Raw genomic sequence first — 12,480 nt, 5'->3', positions numbered from 1 at the left:
GGCAGCTGCTCCCCTTAACTGAACCCCAGGTCTGAGGGTCTAGAGAGGCCTTGGAGCCAGCAGACACTGGGCAGGAGGGAAGGGCAGTGTGGTGCATGCTCTGCGAGCCTGGGACTTGCTGCTGCAAAGCTTTTGCTTACAGCAGCTTAAATTCAGGGGGGTTTATTTGTTCTTGTGGAAGGTGACAGAGAAGACAGCCAAGTACCAGCAGAAACTGGAGGAGAAGCAGGCAGATAACCTGAGGACAATCAAGGAGAAAGAAAGCCAGGTAAAGGCAAGGAAAGCTCACTGAATGCAGCACAATGCAGGGATCGGTCCTCCCGGAGCATCTCTCACTACACTCATCCCCCACACACACACAGATTGCTGAGGAAGTGAATGACTGAGGAGGTGGCTCTGCAGGAGCCTGCACTGATGGGAGTCAGAGGTGCTGCACCCCTGCCCCAGCGTTCAGCTGATCATACAAACCCCCTGCCTTTACAGTGTGATGGAAATGGGTCTCTGGAGGAGATGTCTCATCCCTGAGCTCCTCAGACTCTCACAGCACAGACACATTCCTGTTCTTCCCAGGCTGATGTGAGCAGGCAGCTGCAGCCCATCAAGCTGCAGCACCCATCATGATGTAAAGCAGGAATCCTCCCCACTCTCACCTTCAGGGAAGTCAGGGATTGCCTGGGGCTGCAGGCAAAGCATTCAGAACAGGTTGAGACCAACCTGTGCGGCACCAGCCTCTCACCAGCCCCTTGGTCTCCCTCAGAGCAGGTTTTTACACCATTCTCAGCCTCATGTCTGCTCAGCCTCAGTGTCTGGGGGTAACTGAGGTCTCTGTTTGCAGCTCCAGCGGGAGGCACAGGCTGAGTATGAGGAGAAGCTGAAGAGTCTGAGTATGGAGGTGCAGGAGATGGTGAAGAGCTATGTGAAAGCCGGTTTTCCTGGGGAGCCAGAGATGCCAAAGGAACCAGGTCAGAGTGTTCCTGAGGGAGAACAAGGCTCTACACAACAACAGGAAGAACAGGCTCCGGTGGGAGAGGTGTCGAGGCTGACAACAGCCTCACCTGGGCCCCCAGGAGCTGAAACAGAGGCTGAGATTGAAGAAAGTGTATTGTGAGAGACACTTCCCTCACTTACTGCTCTGGGTTGGGGTTTCTGAAGGTATCTGGAGGAGTTAAAGACCAGCCCCACAAAGTACTGCTGTCCCTTCCCTCTGGGGAGCCCTGAAGTCCTTCAGGACAGAGAGTCTTTAACCCAGCCATAGGAGAGAAATGGGTGAGACCAGGGTCTAAACCAGGAGCATCTTCCACCCTGTTGTTAGTACAACCTTTGCCCTTTGAGACAGCACCAGAGGAGCTGTCGGTGTCTTCACCCTCACTCCTTAGCTTGTCCTTCAGGTTTCTGTGTGCTGGAAGAGTGAGCTGAGTCAGGGCAAACCTAGAGCAGGTGGTGATTGATCTGCAAGAACAGTTACACCTTGAGCCTGCACTGCCACTGCATGAAGTGCTGCTAGAGGAAACAAACCCAGCTCAAGCAGGTCTGAGGGACACGATGCTCCGAGCCTGGTCTGACACCTCCCCATGGTGTTCCCATGATACTGGAATTAGGGGTTGTACATTTCTGACTTATTTATTTTCTAAACCAATAAACCATTGCATTTCTTAACCATCTGCTCACCTTTGGGTAGCTGCAGTTGGTGGGGAGGGACACGAGTCCCAGATGGTGCCCAGCACACCCATGGGTCAGTAGGGATGTTGGGTGCCCAAGTTGTCTGTCATCTCTGCTCCCAGTTCTCCAATTCAGCTACTGAATACCCAGTGAGGGGTTTCAGACACAACATCCCTCAAACACTCTCCTCTGCACTAGTTCATTCCATTCCTTACTGTATGTAATAACCAGATCCAGCACTGTCCAGATGCTGCTCCCGATCCCCCTCCATCATGGGTGATGTTGCCTCCCTCTAACACAGCAGCTGCCTCCTCCTCTGGAGCACAGGTCAGAAGTGCCCTCAATAGGAGACAAAGCTCCTCTGGTGATTTCACATGGGTAAAGCCCAGGCAGAGCAGCAGGGCCTGACCCAGGGATGTTTTCACTCCTCTCTGCCCCGACACCATCACCCAAAGATCCCATTTCACAGGGCCAGGGTCAGGCCTAACAGCAGTTGCAGTGACTGCAAGGATGCTCTCTTCTTCTAAGCCAGGTCTGGCACATTCCATCTCCCCACAAGGCTGCTCCTACCCACAGCACCAGCACAAGCTTCAGCCCATCTAACACAGAGCACCACTACTCCTGCCTGCACCAGCCTATACACAGCCTCTCACAAAGCCCCATTCCCTTTGTCCTCCAGCCCCTCTCCTCACTGTGCCAGCTCCCAGCAACACCCTTTGGGGAGAGCCCTCACGCTGCCTGTGAGCACTTAGGGTCACCTTAACCCAGTGCTCATCTTTGTGCCCTCTTTGGCTCTCTCTGCACCATCTCCTCTCAGATCTCAGACCCCAACAGCCTTTGAGCTGTACAAACAGGTTGGCCAAAGCAAGGGCTGAAACAATGGCAGAGTAAAGCATCTTCACAAGGCTTTTCTATAGGTGTGGGCATTTCAGGGAGCTCCAGTGGGACACAGAGGGAGGAAAGCTGACATCAGCACCTTGGATTCATGGTGTTAATACCCTCTGAGGTCTGGAGCTTGAGGAAGAAAACAGCAGGATGACTCGTAGCCTTTCCCCCCAGCAGCTGCTGTTGTGCAACCCTTCTGTGGTTAAACAAACCCTGGCTCAGCTTTATCAGATCTGTGCAGAACTGCATGGAAAACAGTGGAATGTTTAACCCAGATTACATCTCAATGCTAAAACCTTATCTTCCAAGTGTGCTTGCGTGAGTGTATGCGGAAGGATCACTAAGTGAAACCAAAGGCACATCTCAGAGGCAGCACAGCCCATGTTCTGCATCCCCACCTTTCATAGAATCATTGAATCATAGAACCATAGAATAGTTTGGGTGGGAAATGACCTCAAGATCATCCAGTTCCAACCCCTGCCATGGGCAGGGACACCTCACACTAAACCATGGCACCCAAGGCTTCATCCAGCCTGGCCTTGAACACTGCCAGGGATGGAGCATTCACAACCTCCCTGGGCAACCCATTCCAGTGCCTCAGCACCCTCACAGCAAAGAATTTCTTCCTTAGATCCAGTCTAAACCTCTGCTGTTTAAGTTTGAACCCATCACCCCTTGTCCTATCACTACAGTCCCTAATGAACAGTCCCTCCCCAGCATCCCTATAGCCCCTTCAGACACTGGAAGCTGCTCTGAGGTCTCCATGCAGCTTCTCTTCTCCAGGCTGAACAGCCCCAACATCTCAGCCTGTCTCCATACAGGAGCTGCTCCAGCCCCTGAGCATCCTCGTGGCCTCCTCTGGACTTGTTCCAACAGTTCCATGTCCTTTTGATGCTGAGGACACCAGCACTGCACACAAGCAGTCTCCTGGTGCTCCTCTGTCCCCACACAAACTGTGGTGCCACTTCTGGAAGACAAGACATGGAGAGAAGTAACTCATGGCACCAACCCATCTGTTGCTGTAGAGTAACACAACCCACAGTGAGCACCATGGCTCACTGCCGGCACCAGTACTTGGTTACTTACCTACTCAGGAGGGGAAATGCCACCACCTGATTTTCCAGCACTATTTCATCCCACAGAATGCCCACATCCTTAAGGATCTTCCAGTGTACAGCAGCCTTCCAGTGTCTGAAAGGGGCTACAAAGATGCTGGAGAGGGATTCTGCATCAGGGACTGTAGGAACAGGCCAAGAGGAACAGGTTTAAACTGAAATGAGCCTGAGCTGAGCTCTGAGGCAGAAGCTGTTCCCTGGGAGGGTGCTGAGGCGCTGGCACAGGGTGCCCAGAGAAGCTGTGGCTGCCCCATCCCTGGCAGTGCTCAAGGCCAGGTTGGACACAGGGGCTTGGAGCAGCTGCTCCAGTGGAAGGGGTTGGGGTTGGAGGAGCTTTAAGGTCCCTTCCAACCCAAACCATTCCATGATTCCATCTCTTCCCATGGCTGTGCAGCCCTGCCTGTGCCTGTGCTTCCCATAGGATACTTGCTGACCACAGGATGATCTAGCAGCTGGATCAGACAGGACTCTGTAATGAGGCTGCTACATACAGAAACCAAATCAAACAGGACAACAACACCAGGTCACACCTGGAGCAGCACCAGATTTAGGCACAATCTCAGATCCTTTCCTTGTTTCCTTCACCTGGCACATCCTAAAGCTCATTCTCCACCACCACCTTCTCTGAAACAAGAGCATTGCTAACAAAGAGCAGGTGAGCTCTGTTCTGGTTCTGTGGAGGAGAACTCAGCTCTGACAGGTAGGGAAACTCATTGCAAACCCCCATAGGCAGACATGGCACACACCTGGGTGAGAAGCTCAGCCCAGGGGAAAGCTTCCTCTTGGTGCCTCATCACAATCCAGTGGGAACTGGTGGGAGTGGGAACATCCACACCACTGGGATCACAGCTCTCCCCTGGGCCTGCCTTGCTGTTGGCCCCTTTGGCACCACCGGGGTCTTTACAGACACAATAGAAGCCTGGAGGTCATTGCTAAAGCAAAGCAGTTTGCTATGGTGAATAGATCCCTGTGAATGGGATGCTGCCAAGCAAACACTGAGGCAAAGCCCCACAAAATGCATGTGGCTGTGGCTTTGTTTCCATCATCACTCCCAAGGCAGTCAGGGGTTTAAAAGCCTTTGATGGCTCCTCACAGCTCCAAACCAATGCCTGGCCATGCTTCCCTCCTTTGTAAGCAGTAACTCATCCCCCTCCAGTCTGCACAGCTACGATGCCTGAGTCTTTAAGTGAGGAATGGTCAACGGGGACAGTTCTCTGCTCCCTTCCCTGCCATCAGAGGAGACTTTGCCTTCAAACATGTAGCTGCCACGCTGCTGTACCAGAAGCTGCTTTACATCTTCCTACAGACTATATCCAGGTGAGAGCTACAGCTCAGGCTCTGTCCTGAATGATCCACAATCACCTTCTACCTCCATCAATAAAGATAAGCTATTGACACACAACCATCACTACACAGCAGGAATTGCTGCTCTGTAGCTACTGTATTTTAGAGGCACCCTCCCTGCCCCTCACATAGGGTTAGGATTAGGGTCAAGATTCATGACTTGTTATTACCCCATTTATAGTCTGGGCCCTAGGGTGTCTCCAGGCTGCAGGATCCCTCACAGCAGATGGAACAAGCTAAGTCAGGAGCCTCATTTGATGCAGGGCCCTTCTGTGATCACTGCTTAAAAGACTCTGGAGACAGATTTGGGCTGCTCTGAAAGAGATGGGCTAAGAAGCTCCTGTGCTGGTAGCAGAGAGCCCTGATTGAGGACAGGCACCATTAGAGGTAAATGTGACAGCAGGAACAGACCCTGTTTGATGCAGCAAATTGTCCCTATAAATGCAACCAGGCACCTTCAAAGGGCTCCGTGTGCTGAGTGCCAGGCCTGGAAGAGCCGGATACCTGCGAGGCTGATGGGAAGGGAACATAAAAGGGATGGATTCAGGTGAAACTTGACACAAACCTGAGTGCAACGTTGCTGAAAGCAGATACACAAAGGAAATCAGAGCAAACCACATCTCAGAGTGTAATTACCCATGGAGCAGGTTCTGAGCTCTGCAAGGAGGCTGCATTCTGTTGTACACTTAGGTACCACTCAGCATCACTCCTGAATACACTGCAATGCATATCACAAACCTGCTCTGCTTCTGCTCCTGGGGAAGGAGCTGCTGGCCCTGGAGATGCATCTTCAGCCTTTTCACTAAGCTAGGCTTATCTTAGGCTTTGTGTTTGATTCCACTCTCATCTAAGCAATGGAACAAGTCAGTGGTGCTGTGCCATGCACGAACTGTGAAGAGAGAAACACAAGAGTCAGATATTTGATGGTATATTGGGCAGAAGGATGGAAACTTTCTGCATCCTTCACTAATACAATGATGAGGTTTAAAGCTTTATAAGCTATTTGAATGCAGGGCCCTGGCTGGGCTTGCTCAGGCTTGAGCCAAGGTTTAAAGCAGTGTTCAGTGTTAAACCCCTGCCTCCAAGAACTGTTTGCTTCAGGATCCAGGCTCCTACTACAGCCCCTTCTTGCTTTAAAGGCCACATGGCCACAGAATAGATAACCTTGGAGGTTCCCACTTGATGTTCTTAAAGGTCTTTTCCAACCTGGTTGGTTCTATGAGGCCCTTCACAGCTCTCAAGTACAGATGTATTTAAAGCATCTCAGCACCACAACAGGGTTAGGAATCAATCAAATCTACTTTAATTTAAAACACGAGTGCAAAGGATTCACAACTACAGCCGAGCAGGGTCCTTTGTTTCAATTAGAAATCTCAAAGCCCTGCTCTTTGGCATAAAAAAAGCAGGAGATCTGGGATACAGAAACAGTTTACATCAAAACCTTCCAGTGCAGCTAAAGAGGAGCCAATGAATTCATTCCAACCAACTCCATCAGCCCCAAACGCAGGCATCCAGTCTAAACCAGCCCCATCCCTGTACTGGCCACAGTGTGAGAGCCAGCGATGGTCCTTGAGCAGGATCTGAGCTAGCAGAGATGAACCACCCCTGAGGTGCTCCCATCACCATGGTCTACAGAGCCAAGCTATGTGCCTTGCAGACTGGGTGCCCACCATTTGCTGGCTGGCATCAGTGCAGATGAATCCCATCCCAAATTACTTCAAGTAATCAACTGTGGCTTCAATTCTGAAGCAGGATCTGTAACTGGAGTCAAGAGCAGAGGATTGAGCTTAGTGACATCTGCAGCTCTGAGGTTCAGTTTGAGACAGAACAACTGTCCCAGGGATAACTTAAATCCCAGTGAATTTGTATCTGGGGTTTCCAAAGAGGATCCGAGTTCCACGTGTAAGTTACACCCTTAAGACCTCACAACAACCACGCACCATTACTGTACAACGTCACATCCTGACCTCGAGTCCAACGACCCTTGGCTAGCTCACTGATCAGAAAGGGCATCATACAAAACAGCTACACCTATTTGAAAGGAGCTAAAAGAGCAGTTTAGACAACCGGGAACCTTCCAAATGCAGCAGCAAAGGGATGGTGGGGAAGGGGCACACCGAGAATAGGACATACAGCAAAGGTTTCTCAGCTCCCCATTGACTGCAGTAGCAAGGTGGGGAGACAGAGGCTCAAAAAGCACCTCATGTGAGCACAAAACTCCCTCCTGGGATGTGCAGGAGAGCTGAAGCTTCCCCATTCAGTCTCCTTGAGCATCCCTAAAGTGCTCCCCAGTGATTGGCCCAGGGAAGTGATCCTGGGAGGAAGGACTGGGAAAGAAAGGTGCTGGAAATCAAACCCAGGAACCAGCTCCCCCCATTCCAACCAGCACTTGGAGGTGTTGCATATGGTGAGCTTCCAACCTGGTGGTAGGAATCCCTGTTGTCAGAGTCAGTATCCAAGGGTTTCCCCCCTCCCAAAGTTAAAGATCATGAAATGGATTCAGGATTGACCACTAAACCATACATATTCCTCAAAAGAGAAGCACGATGATGCAAGAAAACCATTTAGAAACGAATATATACATATCCCATCTGCTCCTTAGGAATGTATGTACAGCTCTGGAGGTCCACATCTCACCCAAGGGAACTAAAACCATCTGAAAAGGTCCCAGAGGAAAAACCCTGTCCAGTCTTTGTGCATTGTCTGAGAGGTTCAGGGGGTCTGTGCCCCACAAGGTACAGCCGAGTCAGCTGTACCTGTGTACAGTACCTGTACACTGTACACTGTATACTGTACATTGTACTGTACCAGCTCCAGTGTACAACGAAGGAAACAGAGATCACATTTGTCACGGGGAAATACTGTTCCACTTCAGTAGTCAGCAGCCACAGTCTGCAGGAACCTGCAGACATCCACATATGCAACTTTAGACTCAGCTTTAAGATGCCACTCTTCAGAGCAGCGATCCACGAGCCATCAAACACCTGCGTTGCTCTTGAGATGCACTTGCTCTCATTGGGATCCAGTCTGTATTGATTGTCTTCAGCAAAAGAGAAGCCACAAAAGGCTGAGAATTCCCATTCAGCCTCTAAAATGACAAGTTCCAAGCACCATTCCCAGGGCGAGGCTGCCTGTTCATGGGTCAGGATTAACAAAACCTCTCCATCTTTGTGAATCCAGGTTTAATGAGCATGGGACAGGTCAGCAGGTGGAGGTTCTCTTCCTGTACTGTTGGATAAGGGGGACCAGGCACTCGGGTAGCCCTGTCTGGAGCAGGAAGGGGTGATCCAGAAGCTCTTGTGCTGTTGCTCTCTCCAGCGGGTCCCGGGTCAGCATCCTCTCCAAGAAGTCTCTTAGGACTGGGGAGGTCTGTGGAGAAGCAACCAAGTCAAGCCCATAAAGGAACCATGCACCAACCCACTGCTGAGGTGGCTTGGGTTAAAAGAGCCTGTGCTAACAGCTTTGCAGCCCTGCTGTACAGAGACACAGCATGAGGAAGCATCTGTCCATGCTGCAGCACTAATGTCACTGGTAGCATAAGGTTTGCTTTTAATGGGGCACAGCAAGTTAACACAGCAGCCAAATCCTTCCAAGGAGGTTGTGAATGCTCCATCCCTGGCAGTGTTCAAGGCCAGGTTGGATGAAGCCTTGGGTGCCATGGTTTAGTGTGAGGTGTCCCTGCCCATGGCAGGGGTTGGAACTGGATGATCTTGAGGTCCTTTCCAATCCTAACTGTTCTATGATTCTATGATCTCAGTTAAATGTATTTCCCATTTTGTTATTTAATCCTTTCTGCCTTTAAACTCAACAATTCAACAGATTCCTGCCCCCCAATGCACATCACTCGGGTGAGAGGAGTTCATTCTTTTACTGGCCACAGGCTGTGGAAACAGAGCAGTTAAACAGGATTCCCAAATAGGTGCTGGGAGCCTGATGCTGCAGGTACAGGAACTGAAGAACAGTGTAGCAGAAACCAGCAGCAGGTCTGTGCTTTGCAAGAGGTGTTAAAGCCCCTTGGGCAGCCAGACCCAAGAGCTGCACATCTCTTGCTGGTGGTTATCCTCTGGGTCATTAAAATGAATACAGAAATCAACCTGGCCTGTATTTAGTTTAATGCCACTCATTAGACCCACTTTAGATTGGGGCATTTCCCCAGCTCTGATTAACATGGAAGTAATGTTCTTCACATAAGCTACTGCTTATTTTACAAGTGCTTTGAATGGTTTCACTGGGATTGCTCGAGGGAGGAGGCACAAAACAGCTCAGGACAAGCGCCAGGATTCATCACTCTGCCCATAAATCAACTTCTACTATAGAAAAGCAGCACTGATCACCCCAGGTGGTGTCTGTTCAACCTGTTGTACCCAGTTCTAGAGCAGTTGACCACTGTAATCAGGATGGATGCACAGCTGGTGCTGAGCCCTGCTCAGACAGCAGGATGATGGGGGGACCACAGCCACTGGCCTGCTAATCCAGAGCTCTGCTGGACGCCAGTTTGCTTCCCAGGACTAAGTGGAGCAGAGCAAGCCTATAAACACCTTTGGCTTTCACAGCCCATGCAGGGTCTTCTCACCACCTAAGGTGTGTGATCCCAACCAGTGTGCAGCTGAGGGCAAGCACTGGGTGCAGAATGTGACCTTGGAATGCAGGTTCATGTTGGGAAGAGGGAAGAGCAGCTGTGGATGTGTGAGTGTCTGCTGTTAGTCTGCTAAATAACTCACATTGAGCAGCTGCACATACTCTGGTTCATTGGCAAGGCTCAGGATGCTGCAGAGCTGTTTGATCTGAGAGGCTTGGGCTGAAATGAGAGGACTGGCTCTAAGTGGTGACTGAAAGCTAATCACTGTATTCCTTATGTCACTGCTACTTTGTCATATGGAATGATGAAGCTGAGCTCATCTTCAAAGCGGCTGCAGCATCTCCATGAGCTCTGTCTGTGCTGAGCTCTCCTGATCAAACCGTAATGCAGCCTTTGCAGCCCTGAAAGCCATGAACCTCTCAAGGATCCTCTCATTTACTTCCTTAGAAGATGAGCTGCTCCATTAACATCAGCACGATGTTAACTACTGGGTCCACCTGAAGCAGCTTTGATTTGCATTATCAGGTCGATGCCCAAGTGACCTTACATTATGAGGGCTATTTCCCAGAGCAGCCACTAGCTGTCAGCACCAGCTTGCATCCACTGAGGCACCAGGGCCAAAGAGGTTCAGCAAGATGACTTTCACACTGGTTTTACTGGGAACACCTGATATGGATGTTTCCCCATGCTCACTATAGGTTTACATGGCAGTCAGCTCACCCTGTGGAAGTTCTTCAGCTTGGGAGGAGGACTGTCACGGAGCCTCTTCATTGCCTGGACTGGAGAGTCACTAAAATAGGGGGGTTCTCCATCCACCATCTCTATCACCATGATGCCCAGAGACCAGATATCCACCTGTGGAAGCCAATGTCACATCAACACACAACAGGTCCTCGCTTTGCTGCTTCCACAACAACCCACCCATGACAAATGGCACTGAGAGAGTGAAACATTAACCTCCTTGCTGCTGTTGGACTATTAACAAAGAGCTTTCCACCTAGGACTGAGCCTCTCTGATGTTGCAACACATACAGGTCTGCAAGTAACTGCTTGTGCTGCTCGTGGTTGGTTGTGAACAACACGAGTCATTCTGCTGCCACTGCACGTAAACCTGGAGCTCACATCTGTGTCTTCTCCCCTCCCTTGATGGCATTGGTTTACTGATCCATATCATGCCACAGGCTGCTCCCTGCCAACATCTGTCCACACCAGAGCAGATACAAGTCTAGGCCAAGCTTCAGGTCTAAGAATAGAGCAGGTTTACGCCTTGTTCCCGGAAGCAGAACAACCTGTTCTTCTCCTTCCAGAAACATTGATATCATCCCCATCAAATGTGGAGTCCTAATTGTATTTGTATTTAAACAGGCTCTAGAGGCTCTTCCTAGAAAAGCCAACAGTTCTTTTCCTGTGACACTTCACAATAGGATCTCCTACCTCCTGTGGCACCGGGTCCCTTACCTCAGTAGTGTATGGTATCCTTGCAATGACTTCTGGAGCCATCCAGTAGGGAGTACCTACTAGGGACTTCCTCTTAGGTACATCCTTACTGATCTGAGCACAGAAGCCAAAATCTGAGAGCTTGACCTGTACAAACAGAAGAGCAACCAAGCTTAAGAACACTTCTGAAACACCCTGGAGGGGAACAGCAAAGAAGACAAAGGGAATAAGAGGGTTGTGAACAGAAAGGCAATAAGGAGACAGGCTGAGGCTGCAGCAGGAGGCAACAGGAACCCATCTGTGTGAGGAAACATACCCTTCCATCCAGTGTCAAAAGGATGGAGTCACTCTTAATGTCTCGGTGAATGACCCCCTGAGAGTGGAGATAGGTCAGAGCCTGCAGCACTGATTCACACACCGTTGCAATCTGCTCCTCATTTAGCCTGCAATGAAAGGATACAGAGGGTGAATTGCATTGCACTGGGCAGTTGACAGTCCTCATCCACAGGTCCTCTTTGGAGTGGTTCCCCATGACCATCACTATCTCACCTTTACTGTTCTTCTATGACTGCCTTTTCCTGTTGAAAACATCCTTCCCCAATGGTTGGCAATGTTAAGTTTTCATAAGTTTAATAGAGAGAAATTGCATCTAAAACCTTGTCTCTATTCATTCTGTAAGATGCTGTTTCAAGCAGTTTTGATAGGAAAGCTGCTTCTTTGTGCCAAGGTGCCACAGGAACTGTTGAGACAGCTTTTTCTTAAGCCAATGTATTAAAGCCATTGTTCACAGGGCTCATTGTGCAGCTTCATCCAGAAAGCATCGAAACACATCATTTGAGAGTGAATATGGGGATCCTGTACAGGCTTCATGCAAGCAGACACTTGGGATGCTCTTATACCCAACTAAAGGTAGCACAGACTACAAGCAGGGAAGATGCTCCTGAACGTTATCACTCCCTCTGTTAGCACACACTGAGTACAAGCAGTGAAAAACGTATCCTTCCATTGGTTGGTTGGTATTCCATATCTTACCCTACCAAACTGACCATCTCACCAGGACAGCCACATGGAGCTGCACTGTGCCACGCTGATGGCAAATACATCTGAAGGATGGCAGGGGCTACTTTCATTGAGCTTCTAAAGGGAAAAGGGCAAAGGCTAAGTGAGGGACTACCCCAATAAAGAACCTAACCTATGTAGAAACAGTGCTTTTCATTTCACAGTGAGCTGCAAGAGAAGCTGATACACTTCTGGGCTCTAGAAGATAACAAGAAGTATGCTTCCAGCTCATCACATATGGAGTTTGGTTTCAGTCAAGTGATTACATAGTGTAAACCAGATTACTAGAGAATTGCCTCACTCCTGGAGATGCAGATCACTTATCAGCCTCAGCAAATGTTTCATGAGTGGAATGAGGGTATTTTCCTCCCTGTGAAAGCCTGATAAAGGCCTGCAGCTTAC

General features: G+C 49.9%; 2 protein-coding genes across 6 annotated transcripts in view; one reads left to right on the top strand and one right to left on the bottom strand.

The window, feature by feature from the left end:
* Window positions 1-1,656, top strand: part of PLCB2 (phospholipase C beta 2) — a 54,154-nt gene extending 52,498 nt beyond the window's left edge. For all 3 annotated transcript variants that reach the window (XM_034061463.1, XM_034061462.1, XM_034061461.1), the window contains 2 exons: window positions 182-268; window positions 836-1,656. In XM_034061463.1, the coding sequence (XP_033917354.1) occupies window positions 182-268; window positions 836-1,108 (360 nt within the window). In that variant the 3' untranslated portion in view covers window positions 1,109-1,656. The remainder of the gene's footprint in view (window positions 1-181; window positions 269-835) is intronic.
* Window positions 1,657-6,283: 4,627 nt separating this feature from the next.
* The window catches only part of PAK6 (p21 (RAC1) activated kinase 6), a 39,798-nt gene continuing 33,601 nt past the window's right edge, over window positions 6,284-12,480 (bottom strand). For all 3 annotated transcript variants that reach the window (XM_034061499.1, XM_034061500.1, XM_034061501.1), the window contains 4 exons: window positions 11,336-11,462; window positions 11,041-11,166; window positions 10,303-10,437; window positions 6,284-8,372 (listed from right to left, as the gene is read on the bottom strand). In XM_034061499.1, coding sequence (XP_033917390.1) covers window positions 8,205-8,372; window positions 10,303-10,437; window positions 11,041-11,166; window positions 11,336-11,462 — 556 coding nt within the window. In that variant the 3' untranslated portion in view covers window positions 6,284-8,204. The remainder of the gene's footprint in view (window positions 8,373-10,302; window positions 10,438-11,040; window positions 11,167-11,335; window positions 11,463-12,480) is intronic.

The sequence above is a fragment of the Melopsittacus undulatus genome, chromosome 4 (assembly GCF_012275295.1).
Source record: "Melopsittacus undulatus isolate bMelUnd1 chromosome 4, bMelUnd1.mat.Z, whole genome shotgun sequence".
Taxonomy (NCBI): Eukaryota; Metazoa; Chordata; class Aves; order Psittaciformes; family Psittaculidae; genus Melopsittacus; species Melopsittacus undulatus.
This window is presented reverse-complemented; position numbering and strand designations above follow the sequence as displayed.